General features: G+C 36.5%; 1 protein-coding gene across 1 annotated transcript; it reads left to right on the forward strand.

Annotated features, from left to right (window-relative positions):
- The first annotated feature begins 14,148 nt into the window (after nt 1–14,148).
- Nucleotides 14,149–16,968, forward strand: LOC149201233 (protein WHAT'S THIS FACTOR 9, mitochondrial-like). The gene is made up of 2 exons (XM_089402894.1): nt 14,149–16,441; nt 16,691–16,968. Exon 1 carries the CDS (start codon nt 14,284–14,286, stop codon nt 16,087–16,089), a length of 1,806 nt encoding a protein of 601 aa, XP_089259020.1. The 5' UTR covers nt 14,149–14,283; the 3' UTR covers nt 16,090–16,441; nt 16,691–16,968.
- The last annotated feature ends 8,555 nt before the right edge of the window (nt 16,969–25,523 follow it).

Here is a 25,523-nt window from a genome sequence, read left to right on the forward strand (position 1 = left end):
CACCCGATTCTGCTTTCCATATACACAATTCTCACAAAAGTCAAATTCCAGAGAGCTATTACTCATACCTTCTACCATACCTTTACCATGAAGTATCTGAAGGCCCTTCTCTCCAATATGTCCAAACCTTTGATGCCACAGCATGGTCTTCTCTCCAGAGACCACTAGATTTTCTACTCTGTTTTCCGGAACCACATAACTGTTGCACCCATCAATAACAGTGCTACATTGCAGCTTGTACAGAGTTCCAATCCGAACTCCTCGCATCAATACCAGTGCTCCCTGAACCATCTTACAAGTATCCTTCTCAAACACTGTTTTTACACCTGCATCATCCAGCTTGCTTACAGAAATCAAATTTCTGGCCAATGCAGGAATATGTAGAACACCCGGAAGTGTTCTAACCCTTCCACCTTGCAACTTCAACTTTACTTTTCCGCAACCAATGATTCTAGCCTTCCTATCATCCCCTAAGAAGACATCACCACCATCATATTTCTCATACTCGCAGAACCACTCTCTATGGGGAGTGAAGTGAAAGGATGCACCTGAGTCAATCAACCATGCCTCATGATCTACATGTGTACTTGAAGAAGCCAAGTACACATCCCCACCTTCATCTGAGGTGGTTTTCACCTTTGTAGAAGGAGCATCATCAGATCCATTTCCTTTGTCAGGAGCTTTAGATTTATAGTCCCTTTTGCAGTGCCCTTCCTTTCCGCATTTCCAGCACACCACCTTTATAGGTTTTCCTGGAGATTTAGATCTCCCTCTAGATTTATATCTCCCACTCGATGACTTGTTTTTGTTTCTGTTCTGGGACAGTCCTCGTACAGACAAGGCATCACCATTCTGGCTCTCCATATTTTTCCGTCTCATCTCCTCCTTCAGTAAGGATGAGACTATTTCATCAAACTGCAAGGCAGTTGCCTTGCTACTTATTTCAATAACCAGACTATCCCACGAATCTGGTAGAGAACACAACAAATTGATGCACTTATCTTCATCTAAATTTTAATATCAACAGATGCTAACTGACTTACCATGGTATTAAATGCGTTCAGATGCTCTGTCACCGAGTCTCCATCTTTCATCCTTAGGTTATACAACTTTTTCAGCAGGAATAGTTTATTCACCAGAGACTTAGATTGGTACAAATTCCCTAAATTGTCCCACAAAGCCTTTATCGTAGCTTCCCCTGATACATTCAACAATACTGAATATGAGACACACAATCGTATTGTGCTCTTCGCCTTCCGATCCAACTTCTTCCATTCTTCATTAGACACTCCCGTTGGTTTAGTACCTGGATCTACCCGATCCACTGATCTTTATCCATCAACAGATCCTCCATCTTGAGTTTCCACAAATCAAAACTCTGACCATTAGATTTCTCGATCTCTATCTTTCCACTGCTCGCCATCTTCTTTCACCACCAGAATCAATCTCACAGATCTCCCACTGAACAGGGTCTACCATAGGCCCGAGTGAAACCCCTCAGCAACAAAGGTGTCCCCTTAAAGCCAAAACAACTCTGATACGAAATGTAGGTTTTAACCCTGTACGGAAATTAACTGCATACGAATTCTAAAACACATAAAATAAACAATGTGAGAGCATAACACATAAAACACATATACACAAATATTTTCCCCTTGGATCCCAAAACAGGGACTACTAGCTTGATTTTTCATTATATTCATTTCAATGTTACAATACATATTTATACATGCTGAAGCATCCAATACCATGGACCGAAAAACCATCGCGTCCAAAACTGGACAGAAAACCATCGCGTCCAAAAAACATGTGCGAAAATCATGCACAAAACCATAGGTGGGTCCGCCCAACCTATCATAGGTTCTAAAACCAAACCCCCTATGACCCCCCCCCCCCCACTACACAATCGACACAACGAAAGGGGGGCTACGCCCCCCTCTAACCCCCGGTTAACTACGTGGGCTAGTCGTGGAAAGAATATAACACAACCCAACAATTTTCTCTACTTGTACTAAGCTGAAAAACCCACAAGACTCTGATCCTTGCTTCCCTATTTCCTTACGCAAATCCCAAGGAAATTCTCTTATAAATCTACACGCAAGCCTCTCTTAGTACGTTGATCGTCTCACAAAAACACATCTATATTCTTTACTACGTTGTCTCACCGACTCGTGCTCACAAGACAATGAATGCAATTGTGCCTTTCAATCTCCTTATAAGCACTTTGAATAGGCTAAATCCGGAAAGTTATATTTTTGGAACTCAAACTAGCAATTGATGAGTTAACTAACTCATGCAATTAGTCCTGCCTCAAATTAGAAGTTGAAACTCACTCATTTGTCTTTTCCAAAAAATAACTTGCACTAAAAGACAACAAACTGAGCCTTCTATTTCCACACATAAGTCAAATTGCTTCATGAATTGTCCTAACTTATAGGAGCCTTCCCTAATTTTTAGGAAAAATTACTCGTCCTAACTCTTAGGAACTCATGCATGTTAAGGAAAAACTACTTCTTGGTCTCTTTGACTAAGCCACAAGTCAAAGGAGGACCTTTCTCACTACTATTTTCAACAATTCGTGCTCATCATTCTTCAAGACACTTCAACCAAGCTATTCCCACATCATCTAAAGCATATCGAGAGAGTGATACAACATCTAATCATCCAAGTCATCCTCTCCATGTCATCAAATTACCCCATTCTTCTCATAAGTGTAAATCGACTCTCAAACCATGTGAAAATCAACTCCAAAGTGACCAACAAGGACAAGGCTCAACGATCCTCCACATGGCATGCTAAGGAGATGTCTACATGCACCAAAATAGCCGAATAATGCCCTTGGAAGTGTGAATAATGCGTCGATATACGTGAAGTTCCTTGGTCAATGTGAACTACTTTAGAAAACATGAAAATACCCAAATATCAGAATGCAATGATACCCTAAAGGAGGGTTATGCCATGACATAAATTACTCTATTCACCAAATAAATTACTAGAGGTACCCTTGATGAAAGGAGGGGTAACGAGACCTAAACCCCAATGAAGGCTAGTTTGCAACTTTCTCACATTTTGGAAAATAAGTATTGGAGGTTTAACTCGTTTCACATTATGAGTAAATCACTGATGGCAGCCCCATACTTGGTTTGCCTTTACTATCCAAGGCTTCCTTAATTTGGAAGGAATTAAAAACATTGCCCAATCCAATTTCTACTTAGCCCCATACCCTAGTACCTACCACAATGTTAATACCTAAAAACACATTCTCTCTTGGTACCTCCACCATTTTTTTTCTAAAGCTCCCACAATTTGAATGTTATGTTGACCTTTTGGCAGAACCTCCTTGGCAAAATAAGGTTGTAAATGGCTAAGGCTTGTAGATGGGGTGAAAGGTTTGTCTTTGTGAGCCTTTGAATTAGACCTTAAACATGAATACTTGTACACTTAATGCTTAATGAACTCATCCATTGATTTGAAAACAAAGTTAAAGAGTTCTTCCTCGCTTTCCTCTCAATAATTCACAAACTTCTCCTCTTCCATCTCCTTCCTCTATACTTTTTAGTACGATGCCTCTCTAAAATTACTAGAGAATTACATATATGTATATATATATATATATATATATATATATATATATATATATATATATATATAGATATATATATATATATATATATATATATATATATATATATATATATATATATATATATATATATAGAGAGAGAGAGAGAGAGAGAGAGAGATAAAACATCAGATCAAGTCACTAAAACCATAGCCTCAATTAAACAAAAAAAAATTGTAACCTCTTTTTTAAATATAAACAACATATACAAATCACCATAACCAATTCATTTGGGACAATTAAAGAGGCATAGTCTAAATTATAGAGGAAATTACTTTTTTACCAAAATTAGGTAATACAATCTCAAGCAATATTCTATTTTTGTTGTTGTTTAAAATATATTTTTGAATGGATAAATAGATTCAACACCCTGAAAAATCCTTGTGACACTCAAATTTTATAGATTAAAGGACTTAAACTCAAGTTTTTAAAAATCTCCACCGAATTTTGATTAAAATTAACTAGAAAAAATGCTTTGAAAAGGCTATTTCATCTATAAGTTAGACTACGGCTTGAAAAAATCATTTTAAGTTAAGCCAAACAAAACGATGAAACGAGACAAACACGACCAAAGCAATGTCCCTAAATTGTGCTTCTTAAAGCCTATAATCAATTGGAAGCATTTTTCATTATCTAAACAAACAAGACCAAAGTGCATTAAATCAACACCAATAAAACCCACATTCAATTGAATGAGTCTTTTTGTGCCGAGAGATGCTCTTCATCCTAATATGGTAGAGATGTTGTAATGTCCTTTTTAACATTTTGACTCAGTGAATGCAATTGTGCCTTTCGATCTCCTTATAAGCACTTTGAATAGGCTAAATCTAGAAAGTTATATTTTTGGAACTCAAACTAGCGATTGATGAGTTAACTAACTCATGCAACTAGTCCTGCCTCAAATTAGAAGTTGAAACTCACTCGTTTGTCTTTTCCCAAAAATAACTTGCACTATAAGACAACAAATTGAGCCTTCTATTTCCACACATAAGTCAAACTGCTTCATGAATTGTCCTAACTTATAGGAACTTTCCCTAATTTTTAGGAAAAATTACTTGTCCTAACTCTTAGGAACTCATGCATGCTAAGGAAAAACTACTTCTTGGTCTCTTTGACTAAGGCACAAGTCAAAGGAGGACCTTTCTCACTACTATTTTCAACAATTCTTGCTCATCATTCTTCAAGACACTTCAACCAAGCTATTCCCACATCATCTAAAGCATATCAAGGGAGTGACACAACATCTAATCATCCAAGTCATCCTCTCCATGTCATCAAATTACCCCATTGTTCTCATAAGTGTAAATCGACTCTCAAACCATGTGAAAATCAACTCCAAAGTGACCAACAAGGACAAGGCTCAACGATCCTCCACATGGCATGCTAAGGAGATGTCTACATGCACCAAAATAGTCGAATAATGCCCTTGGAAGTATGAATAATGCGTCGATATACGTGAAGTTCCTTGGTCAATGTGAACTACTTTAGAAAACATGAAAATGCCCAAATATCAGAATGCAACGATACCCTAAAGGAGGGTTATGCCATGACACAAAATACTCTATTCACCAAATAAATTACTAGGTACCCTTGATGAAAGGAGGGGTAACGAGACCTAAACCCCAATGAAGGCTAGTTTGCAACTTTCTCACATTTTGGAAAATAAGTATTGGAGGTTTAACTCGTTTCACATTATGAGTAAATCACTGATGGTAGCCCCATACTTGGTTTGCCTTTACTACCCAAGGCTTCCTTAATTTGGAAGGAATTAAAAACATTGTCCAATCCAATTGCTACTTTGCCCCATACCCTAGTACCTACCACAATGTTAATACTTAAAAACACATTCTCTCTTGGTACCTCCACCATTTTTTTCTAAAGCTCCCACAATTTGAATATTATGTTGACCTTTTGGCAGAACCTCCTTGCTAAAATAAGGTTGTAAATGGCTAAGGCTTGTAGATGGGGTGAAAGGTTTGTCTTTGTGAGCCTTTGAATTAGACCTTAAACACGAATACTTGTACACTTAATGCTTAATGAACTCATCCATTGATTTGAAAACAAAGTTAAAGAGTTCTTCCTCCCTTTCCTCTCAATAATTCACAAACTTCTCCTCTTCCATCTCCTTCCTCTATACTTTTTAGTACAATGCCTCTCTAAAATTACTAGAGAATTATATATATATATATATATATATATATATATATATAGATATATATATATATATATATAACATCGGATCAAGTCACTAAAACCATAGCCTCAATTAAACAAAAAAAATTGTAACCTCTTTTTTAAATATAAACAACATATACAAATCACCATAACCAATTCATTTGGGACAATTAAAAGAGGCATAGTCTAAATTATAGAGGAAATTACTTTTTTACCAAAATTAGGTAATACAATCTCAAGAAATAATATGTTTTTGTTGTTGTTTAAAATATATTTTTGAATGGATAAATAGATTCAACACCCTGAAAAATCGTTGTGACACTTGAATTTTATAGATTAAAGGACTTAAACTCAAGTTTTTAAAAATCTCCACCGAATTTTGATTAAAATTAACTAGAAAAAATGCTTTGAAAAAGGCTATTTCATCTATAAGTTAGACTACGACTTGAAAAAATCATTTTAAGTTAAGCCAAACAAAACAATGCAACTAGACAAACACGACCAAAGCAATGTCCCTAAATTGTGCTTATTAAAGCCTATAATCAATTGGAAGCATTTTTCATTATCTAAACAAACAAGTCCAAAGTGCATTAAATAAGCACCAATAAAACCCACATTCAATTGAATGAGTCTTTTTGTGCCAAGAGATGCTCTTCATCCTAATATGGTAGAGATGTTGTAATGTCCTTTTTAACATTTTGACCTAGTGAATGCAATTGTGCCTTTCGATCTCCTTATAAGCACTTTGAATAGGCTAAATCTGGAAAGTTATATTTTTGGAATTCAAACTAGCAATTGATGAGTTAACTACCTCATGCAACTAGTCCCACCTCAAATTAGAAGTTGGAACTCACTCGTTTGTATTTTCCCAAAAATAACTTTCACTAGAAGACAACAAACTGAGCCTTCTATTTCCACACATAAGTCAAACTGCTTCATGAATTGTCCTAACTTATAGGAACTTTCCCTAATTTTTAGGAAAAATTACTCGTCCTAACTCTTAGGAACTCATGCATGCTAAGGAAAAACTACTTCTTGGTCTCTTTGACTAAGCCACAAGTCAAAGGAGGACCTTTCTCACTACTATTTTCAACAATTCTTGTTCATCATTCTTCAAGACACTTCAACCAAGCTATTCCCACATCATCTAAAGCATATCAAGAGAGTGACACAACAATCATCCAAGTCATCCTCTCCATGTCATCAAATTACCCATTGTTCTCATAAGTGTAAATCGACTCTCATACCATGTGAAAATCAACTCCAAAGTGACCAACACGGACAAGGCTCAACGATCCTCCACATGGCATGCTAAGGAGATGTCTACATGCACCAAAATAGCCGAATAATGCCCTTGGAAGTGTGAATAATGCGTCGATATACGTGAAGTTACTTGGTCAATGTGAACTACTTTAGAAAACATGAAAATACCCAAATATCAGAATGCAACGATACCCTAAAGGAGGGTTATGCCACGACACAAAATACTCTATTCACCAAACAAATTACTAGAGGTACCCTTGATGAAAGGAGGGGTAACGACACCTAAACCCCAATGAAGGCTAGTTTGCAACTTTCTCACATTTCAGAAAATAAGTATTGGAGGTTTAACTCTTTTCACATTATGAGTAAATCACTTATGGTAGCCCCATACTTGGTTTGTCTTTACTACCTAAGGCTTCCTTAATTTGGAAGGAATTAAAAACATTGTCCAATCCAATTGCTACTTAGCCCCATACCCTAGTACCTACCACAATGTTAATACCTAAAAACACATTCTCTCTTGGTACCTCCACCATTTTTTTTCTAAAGCTCCCACAATTTGAATTTGATGTTGACCTTTTAGCGGAACCTCCTTGCCAAAATATGGTTGTAAATGGCTAAGGCTTGTAGATGGGGTGAAAGGTTTGTCTTTGTGAGCCTTTGAATTAGACCTTAAACATGAATACTTGTACATTTAATGCTTAATGAACTCATCCATTGATTTGAAAACAAAGTTAAAGAGTTCTTCCTCCCTTTCCTCTCAATAATTCACAAACTTCTCCTCTTCCATCTCCTTCCTCTATACTTTTAAGTACGATGCCTCTCTAAAATTACTAGAGAATTTTATGTATATATATATATATATATATATATATATAAAACATCGGATCAAGTCACTAAAACCATAGCTTCAATTAAACAAAAAAAATTGTTACCTCTTTCTTAAATATAAACAACATATACAAATCACCATAACCAATTCATTTGGGACAATTAAAAGAGGCATAGTCTAAATTATAGAGGAAATTACTTTTTTACCAAATTTAGGTAATACAATCTCAAGCAATATTGTGTTTTTGTTGTTGTTTAAAATATATTTTTGAATGGATAAATAGATTTTGTTTAGTCAATTTAACGTCTTAAATTGCTCTACATAAATTATCAATCTGGGTACCGTAAACTAATGAAGTGTGGTGCACCATATGTGCTTAGTTAACCTTTTTCTTACTTCGTTGTTTTATAGATTTTATTTTGTTTTGGGGTTTTGTTCTTGTTGATCTCCTAAAATATCTAATGCAAATGGAAATCCTATTCTAAGGTCTTAAGAATACTTTTAAAGGTCAAATATAGATGTAGATTTCAAAACAAGGTCTATGTTCCTAATGGTAACTTCCAAAACTTAGCACTTCAAAAGATATTAAAACACGTTATTGATGGAATTAGTACTTAAACAAAAGTGTAAGTATGCAGCTACTTCAATCAAGCAAAGGATGAAATACTGATCATGAAATCATTGTCTCTATTGCTTGTCTAAATACAGAAATAAAAGTTAAGCTATTGCACTCAAAGAAATAAAAAATTGCACGGAAAGTAAAACTAAAATCAAATTACACATTCATAATTCGATCCCTCGCCAGTAGTCCCGCTATGGATTTCAGAGGTAACCATCAATGATATGAGCAATTTAATATCTAATTGCAGAAAAGTAAAACTAAAATCACATCACATCACATCAATTCATAGTCTGACCCCTCGCCAGTTAGTCTCGCTATGGCTTGCGGAGGTAATCATCAACAACTTGAGCAATCTGATATCTAATTGCAGAAAAGTAAACTTAAAATCAAATCACATCGATTCATAGTCTGACCCCTTGCCAATTAGTCTCGCTATGGCTTTCGGATGTAATCATCAACAACTTGAGTAATCTGATATCTAATTGCAGAAAAGTAAACTTAAAATCAAATCACATCAATTCATAGTCTGACCCCTCGCTACTTAGTCTCGCTATGGCTTTCAGAGGTAATCATCAAAAACTTGAGCAATCCGATATCTAAACTAACTAACAAAGCAAATGAATAAGACTGAAATCAAAGAATAACTGAAATTGAAAAGCTAAAAAAAACAAATTCAGTAGAGAGGTAAATCTCATGTCACTATTTGATGCAAAAACATGTAAAGAAAAACTAATCTACAATCAACCGGTTGAACACATTTACATGAAAATTGCATGAATGGAAAATCTAATCTATCAAACTTGAAAGCAATCAAATAACATAATGAAATCAAACCAAAATTACAAAATGAAATCTACGCTACCTTACATTCTAATGTGCTCCATGACATCTACTTCACATCTCCTTCCATGTTGAGAACATCAAAGCTTTATTCAAATTTTTCAAAAATACAAAGTACAACAAAGCTCTCTAAAGCTTTCCAAAGCCATCTCAGAAGCTAACAAGCTAAGACTTAAGAACTCACAAGCTAAAAGACTAACAAATGAAGGAGAGAGATCTCCTATTTATACAAAAAGATGAGAAGCCATCTCATTAATGAGAGTCCATGAATCTCTCCCTCTACCTCTGGAGTCCTAATCAAAATAGGAACTGATAAGACACATGTCTTCTTAGAGTTACAATATAATTAGGAGATGTGACACATGTCCTCATGATCCCATAATTCTTTCCACTCAAATTCGAATTTGGCCTTAAAGTGCCACATAAGGGTCTTCTAGAAGCCTCCTTTCAACGTACACATGTCAACAATCTCAACCCATTTGTTAGGTATAAGCATATGCACATTTTTTTCTAATTTTTAACCACAAATTCACTTAAAAGGCTTAGAATTAATAAAGCAATGTCACTAGACAAACACGACCAAAGCAATGTCCCTAAATTGTGCTTATTAAAGCCTATAATCAATTGGAAGCATTTTTCACTATCTAAACAAACAAGACCAAAGTGCATTAAATAAGCACCAATAAAACCCACATTCAATTGAATGAGTCTTTTTGTGCCGAGAGATGCTCTTCATCCTAATATGGTAGAGATGTTGTAATGTCCTTTTTAACATTTTGATTCAGTGAATGCAATTGTGCCTTTCGATCTCCTTATAAGCACTTTGAATAGGTTAAATCTGGAAAGTTATATTTTTGGAACTCAAACTAGCAATTGATGAGTTAACTAACTCATGCAACTAGTCCTGCCTCAAATTAGAAGTTGAAACTCACTCGTTTGTCTTTTCCCAAAAATAACTTGCACTAGAAGACAACAAATTGAGCCTTCTATTTCCACACATAAGTCAAACTGCTTCATGAATTGTCCCAACTTATAGGAACTTTCCCTAATTCTTAGGAAATATTACTCGTCCTAACTCTTAGGAACTCATGCATGCTAAGGAAAAAATACTTCTTGGTCTCTTTGACTAAGGCACAAGTCAAAGGAGGACCTTTCTCACTACTATTTTCAACAATTCGTGCTCGTCATTCTTCAAGACACTTCAACCAAGCTATTCCCACATCATCTAAAGCATATCGAGAGAGTGACACAACATCTAATCATCCAAGTCATCCTCTCCATGTCATCAAATTACCCCATTGTTCTCATAAGTGTAAATCGACTCTCAAACCATGTGAAAATCAACTCCAAAGTGACCAACAAGGACAAGGCTCAACGATCCTCCACATGGCATGCTAAGGAGATGTCTACATGCACCAAAATAGCTGAATAATGCCCTTGGAAGTGTGAATAATGCGTCGATATACGTGAAGTTCCTTGGTCAATGTGAACTACTTTAGAAAACATGAAAATACCCAAATATCAGAATGCAACGATACCCTAAAGGAGGGTTATGCCATGACACAAAATACTCTATTCACTAAACAAATTACTAGAGGTACCCTTGATGAAAGGAGGGGTAATGAGACCTAAACCCCAGTGAAGGCTAGTTTGCAACTTTCTCACATTTCGGAAAATAAGTATTGGAGGTTTAACTCGTTTCACATTATGAGTAAATCATTGATGGTAGCCCCATACTTGGTTTGCCTTTACTACCCAAGGCTTCCTTAATTTGGAAGGAATTAAAAACACTGTCCAATCCAATTGCTACTTAGCCCCATACCCTAGTACCTACCACAATGTTAATACCTAAAAACACATTCTCTCTTGGTACCTCCACCATTTTTTTTCTGAAGCTCCCACAATTTGAATGTTATGTTGACCTTTTGGGAGAACCTCCTTGCCAAAATAAGGTTGTAAATGGCTAAGGCTTGTAGATGGGGTGAAAGGTGTGTCTTTATGAGCCTTTGAATTACACCTTAAACATGAATACTTGTACACTTAATGCTTAATGAACTCATCCATTGATTTGAAAACAAAGTTAAAGAGTTCTTCCTCCCTTTCCTCTCAATAATTCACAAACTTCTTCTCTTCCATCTCCTTCCTCTATACTTTTTAGTACGATGCCTCTCTAAAATTACTAGAGAATTTTATATATATATATATATATATATATATATATATATATATATATATATATATATATATATATATATATATATATATATATATATATAACATCAGACCAAGTCACTAAAACCATAGCCTCAATTAAACAAAAAAAATTGTAACCTCTTTTTAAAATATAAACAACATATACAAATCACCATAACCAATTCATTTGGGACAATTAAAAGAGGCATAGTCTAAATTATAGAGGATATTACTTTTTTACCAAAATCAGGTAATACAATCTCGAGCAATATTATGGTTTTGTTGTTGTTTAAAATATATTTTTGAATGGATAAATAGATTCAACACCCTGAAAAATCCTTGTGACACTCGAATATTATAGATTAAAGGACTTAAACTCAAGTTTTTAAAAATCTCCACCGAATTTTGATTAAAATTAACTAGAAAAAATGCTTTGAAAAAGGCTATTTCATCTATAAGTTAGACTACGACTTGAAAAAATCATTTTAAGTTAAGCCAAACAAAACGATGCAACCAGACAAACACGACCAAAGCAATGTCTCTAAATTGTGCTTATTAAAGCCTATAATCAATTGGAAGCATTTTTCATTATCTAAACAAACAAGACCAAAGTGCATTAAATCAGCACCAATAAAACCCACATTCAATTGAATGAGCCTTTTTGTGCCGAGAGATGCTCTTCATCCTAATATGGTAGAGATGTTGTAATGTCCTTTTTAACATTTTGACTCAGTGAAAAAAATATATTATAATTATCAATAAAACATTTTAACTAGGTCAATTACATAAAACTAATAAAAAAACTAATAAATATATTTATAAATATAAAATGAGTCTAAATCCAACTTAATTCTTGATCTCATCTACCAAATACTCTCACAAAGATCAAATCTCTTTTTCACTCTTAAGAGCTTTGGATCCAAAATTAAGATAGTCATCTCTTTTCACTCTAAAAGAACTTTAGATCCAAAATTAAGATATAGACTAGTGTTAAACTAGTTTTATATATTATATGATGAATTTGCTATTTTTGAATGTTATACCAATTTGTACACGCTTAATTCTTAAAATTTTATTTTATATTGATGAATTAAGGGATTTTAACGAAGTCCATGAGACCAAGCAGTCTAAGGGACCTAGGACTCCAACACATCACAACTTCAAACTTTTCTCTAAGTCTACTCTCTTGTCATGAATTTTGACCAAGAAGCTCACAGTTTTGATAAGCCTCGCTTCCTCGAACATCTTGTTCAAACAATCCACCTTTAGAATGCTATTAAATTGATTAAGAATATCCTCATAAGCTGGACAATCCATGATGTAGTGCCATTATGTTTCAACCTCTCATTTCCTACAAAAGATGTAGATTCTTTCTTCTCAGTCTTCTTTTGGATTTGTCCATCTACTTGTTTCACATATGAGATGATGAGACCCGGTCCTCAACTGTGCTATTAATAATCTAGCCTTCCCCATGATTTTGGCACCCAAATATATCTTCTCATCATGAGATCATGTCAGGTTGAAATTTTTGACATATAAAGATTTTTTTCGACCAATCTACTTTTCCCACATGGTAGTCTTAATTTTTTCAAGCACCCATTTTTTAACCTACTCTTTAGAGTTAGGACAATCCTACCACTTAATGCCCCACTTACCCAACCACTTGTCATTTTGTTTCCTCCAATTTTTCTTCCTCCTCTTTAACTCCTTTGCAACAACTATTTTAGGGCAGCAATGCCCATCCATGCCTTCAAACTTTTTTAAGTAACTTAACAAGTGAAAGACTACCTCAGCCTCCATAAAAAACAAATCATAATAAGCCAGTGGGATCTCATAAGGAACCGTTGATTTGACTTTGAAATTATTAGTGATTAGGTGCTTTTGAATTCTTTCTAATTGTCTCCACTTGTGGTTTGACATACTACTCCCCCAAACTTCACATCCATAGAGTACAATTGGTGTAACCAACAACCCAAAAATTGTTTTCTTGGTCTTCCAGTCCCATAATTCTGCTTTCCTGCATCTGTTTTGTAGAAGGTAAAAATATCTCCATCCCCCTGAATCCTTTTAGCTCTACATGTCTCCCAATTGAGCCTGTTATGAAATACAATTCTTAGATACTTGTATTCTTCCACTATTTCCAAAATTTTCCTCTCAAAAATAAAATTAACCTGCTATTTTTTCCTCTTTAAAGAGAAGATCATGATCTTGATTTTGCTAACATTTACTTTCATCCCAACCTCTTAACAAACTCTAAGACCTTCAAATGCTCTCTCAAACCCTGAACCAATTTTACAATTAAAATAAAGTCATCAGCATACTTAAAAAAAAAAAAAAAACAAAACAAAAAAACTCCTCACATACTAATAACCTTCCCTTTCCACTATTACTCTTTACCCATTCTTCAAACTTATCAATATATAAGCCAATTCGCATTTAGAAAAACCTTCCACCCACTCGCACCCATTTAATTAGATTTATTTTATTTTTTATTTTCCGTGGAGAATATTTGGTTTTTGAATGTTAACCCAACGCACACAAGCTTCCCGCTTTCTTCAGGACGCATTTGATTAAGCCCATCAGGTCCCTTAATCTATATTTCAAAGGATTCCAACCGACGGAATAAAAGCCCCCAAACCTTCGTTAAAACCCGCATTGTTTGCACGCTGGTGTGCTGTTTATATTGATGCCAGTGTCGAGAATAAGACCCGCATACATACTTACAGCCTCGGAGGTATGTTCAAATGGAATTCCATTCACGATTCAGTTATTTTCAACTCCAATGCTACAAAGACACTCCTTACGATGGTTGGCAATCGATCGGTATGGTTTACACTCCGAGCATATGCATGCATTATTTCTTTCGATCTGAACCCCATTTTTCTCATAAACAATGAAACGGTTCATATTCCCAATAACATGCTTCTGCTAAAAAATCAACTGGGTTATCCTGCCTTGCGAAAAAATGAATTGGGTCGTTATACCGATATCAATTTTCTCATAAAAAGTGAATCAGGTCATTTTACCGATGGCGTGTTTCGGAAAAAAGTCCAATTGGGTCATACTGCCGACGACCTGCTTCTGATAACAAATCATTTGGGTCATCCGTTCCTGCGAAAAAATGAATTGGGTCGTTGTCCTGATAGCATGTTTCCGATGAAAAATCGATTAGGTCATTCTACCTATGGTATGTTTCTGATAAAAAAACAATGGGGTCTTTCTTCCAGCAATATTCTTCTAAAGAAGAGTCCGTTGGGTCATTCTCTTCTTGCAGCTAGACATGGCTTTTCTTACCAGCAGAAGGCCTTCTTAGTTAATTGTAGGATTAAATGGGTCAAGGATAAGGTTCTGGACCGTGCTGTAGAGAAGGAGAAGGGTCTGAAAGTTGTATGTTTTCTAAAAGATACTATTAGGAAGTATCCAGGCGGTTGTTTGCCGATTTATGCTGTGCCCAGGAAGCGAAGACAGCTCGGATTGGACATCCGTGTTTCGAGTTTTATGAGAAGGTATCCAACAATTTTTGAGGAGTTCTTAGGCCAAAAGAACTGTGATGTGCCATGGTTTAAATTGACTAAGGAGGCTATGGATCTGGACGAAGAGGAGCAGAGAATTTACCGGGAGCATGAGGCAGGCTCTGTGGAGCGCTTATGCAAAGTTCTCATGATTACGAGTGAGAGGAAGCTTCCTTTACAGACAATTGATCAATTGAAGTGGGATCTTGGGTTGCCAGAAGATTATGTACAGAGCTTGGTTCCTAAATATCTTGATTGCTTTAGCGTTGTTAAATTACCGGATGGGCGAGAAGGTTTGAGTCTTGTATGCTGGAATGATGATTTTGCTCTCTCTGCTCTGCAGAAGAGAAGACAATCAGAAACGGAAAGGATTAGAAGCCTTAATGGAGAAAATTTGGACAGTAGTAATAATTTGGTAATGCCTTTTATGGTGAAAAAGGGAGAGCCACTAGCATTTCCTATGAGTTTTATGCGTGGCTACGGCCTTAAGAAGAAATTCATGCTATGGGTGGAAGAATGGCAGAGGCTCCCCTACATATCGCCCTATGAGAATTGCTCTGATCTAAATCCAAACAGTGACTTATCCGAGAAACGGATTGTTGGTGTTTTTCATGAACTGTTAAGTCTTATGGTTCACAAGAAAACAGAGAGAAAGAATTTGAGTAATTTGCGCAAGTACTTTGGGCTCCCACAGAAATTCACAAAAGTTTTCACTCGCCACCCAGGAATTTTTTACCTTTCACAAAAATGTGCTACTGTAACGATAGTGCTTAGAGAGACCTACAACAGAGCTGAGCTGATTGAGAAACATCCTCTTGTGACCATTAGAGAAAAGTATATTGCTCTGATGAAAATAGGGATGCTTAATAGAAGTAGAGGCTTATACAAGAGGGATTCTGTTAAGCATGAAATTATGGACGGCGTTTCATCAGAAGATGTGGATCCGGAGGATGACTTTCAGGACTCTGTGTCTGGTGGGGACATGGATTTTAGTGAAGATGAGGAGTTTTTTGGTAGGAAAACAGAATAGCAGAAGTGGGATGCCAGCATCTGGTAGAGGATATTTAGTGAGAAGAGGGAGACAGTTGCAATGAGGAGAGGATGAAGCCTCAAGCATTTCAAAGTAAAGCTATGGAGTCTGCAACCATCAAGTGTGTTGAACAGATATACAAAATGCCATTAAAAGGAGATAAATATGATTTGAGCTCTCCAGGGTGTTTGGGGCTCAATTATAAGTTTCCGCAGATAACTGGTTAATTGTTAGCATTGCTGCAGTAAGGTCAATCTCAAACTAATCTTAATATTTTGGAATGTAACTGAGAGCAATGGTTACGGTCAGAAAACGCCGAACTTGCCGACCTTATGAAGAAATCAGCTTACATGTATGTCCGTGTCCCTATATAAGACAAATTAAAAGTTATTTTTGGGATTATCTTCAGAGATGTACTTGTGGGCAGGTTTTCTGTCTCTTCTTGGGAATACTCTTGTAAATTTGATATGTTTGTTACTTGACATGTAAATGCGAAGGTTCCTGAGATAATGTTTGTTTAAGTCAATCCTTTTGTAGACAACTTGGGTGTCTCTGTTTTGAGTTAGTTGTCTGATTTTTTTGGCTTGTGTGTTTTTTGCAGAGTTCATTGCATGTACCATCAGGTTGATACACTAGTTTTCAATATTAATGAGAAACCTTTAAGGCATCGAAGGCTTCTAGGAAACCATTTTTCATGTCAATCAGGAATCTTCTCAGGATGACACACGATGGTGATTTGGCTTCAGGTCAGTTGTGCAAAATGCCCATTAACAAAACTTGCAGAGGTCAACGAGTTATGTAACTGCATGTCTGAGACAACAAGCTCTAAAATTCCTGTGGATTTTACTTTAATAAAATTCTGTTTCAGCAATTCAAAAATAGGGCACAGTTCTATCTTCATACATGTTGGTAACTGTTATTGCTGGCCTAGTGCTTATTTGATCTGAAATGGATAACTATATACTTTTTCATCCCTTTTGGTAGCTTATGGGGTGGAGAATCAGAGACGTGAAATTGTAGGGGCCATTTTCAGGACGGATCCTCAAAACCATTTTGCAGGGCCAAAATAAAGGACTGCTGTTTGGGCCTAGAATTGCACTGTTGGGGTAGGAAAATGGATGCACTAATGTAACAAATGGTTCCAACAAATAACACACATTGATAGCTTTGAAATGAGCAGTCTTAGACTGAAAACGGATTTCATATGAGAACGTAATGTCTGTAGAAGTTGACCTACCGCTTTGACCATCACAGAACCAAGTGGATGCAATATCAGCTCCTATTACTTATACACATCGACACAGTTGTTTGTACTTTCAAGAAGATCTTGGAGTGTCCAAAACCATAACCCCAATTGGTTGTGGGGATTGCAAGAACCTTACCTGAATGATTGTCAAGACATGTTAAAAATTGACCCACAAGGAAAGGAAGCTGTTCTGTTCCTATTATAATGGTTTTTATTGCATAGTTGAGCAGAGCAAAGGAGTGGGATATTAGAGTGGAGCAAAGGAAGGTGGCAATCTTGTAGTAGACACTTCGGGCCCATAGTGTTCATCTACTCCAAAGTGAGACTTGAGAGATTTTATTTCTTTATAAACTACACTCTTAATTTGAAAATAAAATAGAAAGGCAGAATTCTTATTTGTTGCTAGAGTTTTCCTAAATCAGGTTTCTATCATGTACATCTCATTTTTACAGTTTTAATAGCATGCTCTTTTACTATTGTAGCCTTTCTCGTAATTTTCTTAGTTATTTTTCATAAAGAAAATAGTGTGCATCTAATATTATAATTTGATCATAAGTAATCACTATATCGTGGAATATAACTTCACTGTATTTGTAGTAGCATCCTAAAATCTATTTTGATGAATTGTCCAATGGAATACCCACATCAATTTATGGATCATATTCGTATCACACCAATTTTCTTTTCGGGGTTTATGTTGAATGTTGCAAGATTAAGAGATTGACACAAATTCAACAAGGAAGTAATCTCAAACCTTAGACATGGCAGGTGAGTACAATGATGGTCCAAGGGATGGCTCAAAAGAGAGATTTGCAAGTTTGGAAGCACATGTCTTTGACATCTCCATGCGTATGGCAATATTAATATTTGCTATAAACAATAAGTTCAAACCCTTTGGGGAGATCGTTGGCTTTATCAAGGACACTTATTCTCATGGGAAACATGATAAAGAAGCATCAAAGAAGGAGAGGCCATGTTACAAAAACACATCTTTGTAGCCTTTAGTCAAAGTGGAAGCCGGAGAAAACATTAGGCCTTATCAAGGTGAGATCGATGTTGTGAAGTTGAATCTTTGGTTGCAACAATTAGAAGTTAGTGTAAGATAGGATAAAAGTGGAAGACATCATCTGCTTAATTGAAGCTAGAGAATCATACCCAAGCTTGTTGAAAACTATGTAGAGAAAATGAGATTGGAGGGTGATCCATCGATAACTAAGTGGGTGGTGTGTAAATCTCATTATGTCCTAGTTTTACTCTATTAAGTATGAGGAGGACTAGAGGAGTCCTTGGCATTGATATGGCCAAAAGCAAGGGCAAAGGATGCAAGAGTACATGTTTGAGTTTAGAAAACAAGCCATTCAGTGGGGAATGTCTCCCAAGGGCTTGAATGTAGTCATTAAGTACTTGGGTGGTCCACATAGTGATTTAAGGAGGTAGGTGATGCTCCTTAAAACCTTAGACCATTGACGAAACCCGTGTATAAGAATAGTGTCTAGAGATGGACAAGAAGATTGAACAACTAAGTGGTTCCAAGCAAACAAATAAAAAAGATGCTTCTAAGAAGGGAAAGGGAAGGGAAAGAAGGCCTTAACTATTGCACATCGATGCATTGATCCAAACAATCACTATGAATGACGGAACCTTGATGATAAATGTTGGAAGTTACATCCTTAGTTGAATTGAAGAACCATGAGGAGCTTAAGAAGTACAATATGTTAAACAAAGATTTAGGAAACTTGGTAGAGAGTCGCTTAGATGTAGACAAGAAGATTACTTGTACTAGTCTACACAGGGAGGTGAACATGAGCAACATCCATCAAAAGCGAAAGAAGGAGACGAACAAACTCTTTCATGTCAAGATACACATCAAGAAGTGTAAGTTGGATGCTCCATTCAACTTTAGTTCATGTTACCCACCAAAAAGTGTGTAACTTATAGGAGAACTTTTCTCCTCCTTGGACAACAAGCCATCCAACAACCCTGTTTGATCAACACATAACATGATGTCAAGATCCTCCACTTCTTGCTCCGATCAAATTTCTCTCTCCCATTTGACATTCCTTCTTGAAGGAAGGTGGGTCATCCATCGATAAGTACTTTAACCATTTTGTAATCATGTGCTTTCACTTAATGTTTTGGGCATACTAATATGGATCAAGGGGCAAATTGGATGATTGACCAATCTTGATTGTATTCTTGTTCCCTCACTTCACCTAGGAGGTTAGTCTTTGACTCTAGTTTAGTGGGACCTCCTCTGAGGCCTTAGAGTTTTAGGAAGGGCATTATTGGGGAGGCTCTGATTGAAGTAATGTGTCCATGATATCCATACTTACCACTTTCCATCTTTCCCCACCATATTTGTTTCCATTCTTTAGGCTAGTGGTGATTAGTCATGGGGATTGACACCCTTTCATCCTCATTCTTGAGTTTGGGTTGGAAAACTTTTCCTTGGAGGTTGATGCAACTAAAATAAATATAAAAGCATAAGAAACCCATACTGAAAGAAAAATATAAAATGTAAAAGATAGCTGGGACATTTGATTAGTGCTTGGGCAAAAGCTTAGCATGAGCTCTACCCTTCTCATTAGCCAACACCCATTTCTTCAAGTACATGATGCTTCATCTATCAAAAGAACTCTTGTATTATCTCAACCCTAATGAGCAATAAATTGACTAAAGCTTGGGCTCTTGAGCTATGCATCCAAATCAAAGCAAATCATAAAGAATTAAAAGGTCCACTAGAGGGGTGGAAAAATTAGGCCGAGGAAAGGTGTAACTCATGCCTCCATGATCCCTCCTTCCTTACATCTATACACTCAGGATGTTGGACCTCCATTAGTTAGTCACATGGCGATGGCACCTTGCCCTAAAGTCATTCCCACTCTGCTGCCACCATTTTCACCCTCACCTATGAATTGATGGACATAGTGCATGGTAGATACCTCCATTTAGGTTGATGCCACTTTTTTGTTGTTGTTGCTATTTATGCATACCTAACAGCCATAGGAATAATTTCCCTCACCAATCCTAGTCCACATAGGAAAATATTTGATCCTCTATTGTTGAATATCATTTGAAGATCTTTTCTTGGGTTGCTATATGACATTGTGCACCTTGTCATTGCATATCTATTAAACCCTAACTTATGGCAGCCTTGACTTTGGTCTATGCATGAGTATTTGAACCCTAGTATAGAACATCTAGGCCATTCTAGGCCTTGTTGGTACTCTATCCAACACTATAGACCTTTTATTCATCACCTTGAGCCATAACATCATAATATCTTTTAGGTGATTAGGTAAGCCTCCCTTGTGGTTAATTACCACTAAAGAGTAAGAGAAAGGTTGCTGAGGTGATAGTGGCAATCCTTTCCCTCGTTGCGATAAGGTCTGGCACCGCCCAATGATGCTTTGCATTGGGCCTGCTAGATTTTACTGCAAAATCTTTGGCATTGTTTCTGGGGAGGAGTTGACACCTCCATGTGATTCGAAGTCTATGTTTCATTCTCTTGATTAAGCTCATCATTAAGTCAAGGATAACTTTGCTCATTTGGTGACTCCACTAGAAGAACAAAGCCCTAGTTTTTCATTGAGCTTCAAAGATTCCATGCTTGTAGGGTGAAGCAAGCATATTTCAAGGCATTTAAGTTCACCCTGGCAACTTTGTAGTTGAATGTTATGCAAGATTCAAGGAAAAAATGTCTTGGGATTTGCATGAAATGTACATTGCTTTGGATGTTAAGGATATTCTTGGATATTCTAATAATTATGGTACAAATTGTTTGAAAAATGTTCCAAAGTTTGATGGTGATCATTCTCCAATAGTTGATCATGTGGTCAAATTCATCAAGTATGCTTCAAAGATCAATATGGTTCATGAGGATGCTCTCATGAGATTATTCATTTCTTGGGAAAGATCAAAGTGACTAGATTAAATATTATTGTAGAAATTTCCTAATCATCTCTCAAAGAAATTTCGAATAACAGATTTGTGGTGCAGGTATTTCTTCAGTGCAGTAACAATGTCTTCAATGGATGGAGGCTTGAGTATGGATTGGAGGGAACTTCAAGTTTTTGTGCTTGGAAAGACGAGATGGAAGTTGTGATGGCTGACAATGGAGTATTAGAGTACACACAAACTGATATTCCAAAACCGGTAGCATCAGATGCACAACAACTGGCTCAATGGAAGAAAGGCACAACAAAAGACAAGAGGATTATCTTGGAGGGAGTCATAGATCATGTGGTTTCGAATTTTCATGGAAAGGAGACTCCATTTGCAATGTGGAAAACTCTCACAGACCTATTCCAAAGCAGCAGTGATGCCAGGAAGCTGGCATTGAGAGATAAGCTCAGGAACATTCAAATGGGTAAAAATGAAACTGTTGTTCAATACCTATCTAGATTCACTTAGGTGAGAGGTGAAATGTGCCATCATCTGAACTTGTGAGCTTAGCACTCCTTGGTCTACCAAAATCCTGGCACATCTATCAGGATTTAGTTAATGGAAAAGACAAGTTCCTAGATTGGAAGAGACTCAAAAATGAAACTGTTGTTCAATACCTATCTAGATTCACTTAGGTGAGAGGTGAAATGTGCCATCATCTGAACTTGTGAGCTTAGCACTCCTTGGTCTACCAAAATCCTGGCACAACTATCAGGATTTAGTTAATGGAAGAGACAAGTTCCTAGATTGGAAGAGACTTTGGTTTGACTTGGTGCAGGAGGAGATCAAAAGAAACACTAGAGAGGGTGTCACATCCAAAACTGATGAGGAAAAAAACTTTGCTTTAGCAGGCAAAGGAAAAAAAGCCAAAGGCAAGAAGGCCCAAGGCAAGGCAGAATCCTGCCATAACCATGACAAGAAGAAAGACCTCAATAAAATTAAATGATTTCACTGCCATGAGTATGGACACTATGTAACCAAGTGTCCACACAAGAAATCCCGTAAGAAGCCTGCAGCAGGAGCAAGAGCAGATGCTCTCACATCACAATTCAAGTTGGATTTCACCCTCATTGCATACATGGCAAGTGCTGTACAAGGTAGTGTATGGTACTTAGACTATGGTGCTTCATTTTATATGACAAGAAATAAGTTCTTCAACATCTTAGAGGACAAGGACCTACAATTACACATAGAGCTTGGAGATGATGGAACGAATTGGCATTGTCATCTTTAAGAGGGTGTCAAGCTCCCATCTTCACCATAGATTGTAATGTATGTGCCTGGTCTGAAGAAAAATCTAGTTTTTGTAGCTGTATTGGAAGACAAAGGATATGATGTGGTGTTCAGTAAAGGGAAGGCTTATCTGAAGCATGTTGCTACTGGACAAGTAAAACAAATTGGTGTCCGGGTTAAAAATCTCTATAAGCTAGAGGTGGATGCATGCGTTGCATTGAGTAGCAAGACAAAACATATTCAGGGCCAAGAAGTTGGAGAGCTCTGGCGTGGTCGCATGGGACACCTACACCATGGAGCTTTGAAAATAATGCAACAGATCACCATTGGACTTCCAAAATGCACCCTTGATTAACATGATGTTTGCAAGGGATGCACTCTTGGAAAATATGTTAAATCCTCCTTCCATGGCTGAGATTGCAGAGCCAAAGCTATCTTGGAGTGGGTTCACTGAGATGTGTGTGGACCATTTTCAACAGTCTCAACTATAAAGCAAGCACATGTATTATGTGATCTTCATAGATGATTTTTCTCGCAAATGTTGGATCTATTTCATGAAGAAGAAAGATGAGGTTTATTCAAAGTTTGTTGAATTCAAAGCGTTAGTTGAAAATAAGACTGAGAAGAAAATTAAATCCCTGAGAAGTGATAATGGAGGACAATATGTGTCTAATGACTTCAAACAATTATGTGGCAATGAGGGTATTAGAAGGGAGTTGATTGCACCCCACAACCCACAACAAAATGGGGTTGCAGAGAGGAAAAATAGAAGTTTTGTAGGAGTTGCTAGAGCAATGTTGCATGCCCAGAGGTTGCCACTATCCCTATGGGTAGAAACTTGCAATACAATCGTTTACTTGCAGAATAGGAACCCTCACAAAATTCTTGGGATGATTACACTGGAAGAGGCTTTCAATGGGAGGAAGCTAGATGTAACAACCCTGATTTAGAATATACAAATAATCACATCAGTTTATGTGATTATTAATCAACACACAACTATTCAACTATTTAACTTGGAATTTCTAAAACAAGAGTAGAGATGACTTACTTGTACTGACGATATTCCTTACTTTGCCTTTAGAGTTGAATGCTCTTTGAATTCCCCTATCCGCAAGAAGTTTTTGGGGATGACTCTCCACCTAACCATAGGGTCAACTGCACATAATCTTTCTACAACTGGCCTCCCTTGAGCCCTCAATCAACGTACTACCTCTAGGGAATCCTTTGTCTCACAACACTTTTCTCCCAAGAGAATGGATGAAGGAATGATGAATCTCATCTTCCTCATTGCCTATTAAATAGAACAAACATTGGAAAGGGGTCTCTGCATGCACACATTCCATGTGTTAATATGCAACTTTTATTTCTTTATTTTAAGTTTTACTTAATTTAATATTTCTCTTAATTTAACTCTTTCTTATATTATTCTTTTTTACTTTTTGTTAACTTATTTTTACTATTTTTTTAGTTTACTTATATATATATATTTATTTAAAACTCCTTTTATTATTTACTATTTTATTTATTTACTATTATTATCTTTTTTTTATTATTTATTTACTATTATTATTTTTTGTTTATTTATTTTTACTATTTAGTTATTGTTATTATCTTTTCTTTATTGTTTATTATTTATTTACTTATATTTTAAACATTTAACATATTATTTACTTAGTTATTTAATATTTAACATCCATAAGCAAGGCAATCTCAGGGTTAGCAGCCAAACAAATCTTTAAATCCTTGATAAGACCATGAACTTTAATAGACATTGAATCAAAAACACGCAAATTTCTGTAAGGTCTATTAATTTGCAATTTCAATTGATTCATGACCTTTAAAGGCATCATATTAGCAGAAGCACCAGAATAAAGCATACAATTATGAAGAAGTAAATCGTTCACAACTAATGTGAGAAAGAAATGTACTTGTTCTCCATTTTGTCTATCATAATGCATATTTTGTAAAATCCTAGGAGGATCCTCATGTTCTTTATCAAGGTTAAGTATCTTCCTTATTTGACCTCTTTGAGGCTTTGTAGGAATTTATAGGGAAATTTCCTCAGACAGAACACCAAAGGATACCGCTCACAAACAGATCATAGATCAATACACCAATATTGTTGACGTGGTTAAAACCCTCAAAGAGGGAAACAGTCCATGGCCTGAGCCAACGCGGCCACTTCAGGCAATTTATTAATAAAAGAATGAAAATTTACATAAGCTTCTCTCATGAACGGCTACCCTACAAATGACCCTCCGTGCTCTTTAAATAGAGATCATGGACCAATTGGGTGCTAAGCCATGGATCAAGTGTCGGTAATACCGAGGAGAGAATGAACCGTCGGATCACTACATATCGTGACCGTTAGATTGTAAGTTACAAAAGTACATAGTAAAGAAACACACTTTACCTAACTCTACACTAGACCAAGTTATACTTAACTATTTCCTATGTGTCGGAATATCCTAACATCCCCCCTTAAGAACAACTTGGGATAGGATTGAAGGATGTACAAATATGACACAATAGGAGAAGGAAGGAGGCATTAGAGCCTATCCCCCCTTAGTGACAAATCCTGAACTCCAACCATAAATTGAAGTTAGTAAACTTCGCCTCTGTGAGAGCCTTTGTAAAGATGTCTGCAACTTGATCATCTGTTGAACAATATTGCACTTCAAGAACATGGTCGTGAATGAGCTTTCTGATGAAGTGCATGTGCAGTTCAATGTGTTTGCTGCGTTGATGTGAGACTGGATCTTTGCATAGTTGAATGGCACTTAGATTATCACACCAAAGTGTAGTCGGATGCTGCCGCTGAAAGCCAAACTCTGACAGGATCTGACGAAGCCACAGGGCTTCCTTACTAGCTTCTACGGCACCACGATACTCTGCTTCTGCTGAAGAAAGAGAAATGGCACTTTGTTTCTTGCAAGCCCATGTAATAGGTCTTGAACCAAGAGTGAACACATAACCTGCAGTAGACTTTCGATCATCAGGGTCACCA

The sequence above is a fragment of the Pinus tabuliformis genome, chromosome 2_1 (genome assembly GCF_031772625.1).
Source record: "Pinus tabuliformis cultivar Carrire ecotype Pingquan chromosome 2_1, CPIR1, whole genome shotgun sequence".
Taxonomy (NCBI): domain Eukaryota; kingdom Viridiplantae; phylum Streptophyta; class Pinopsida; order Pinales; family Pinaceae; genus Pinus; species Pinus tabuliformis.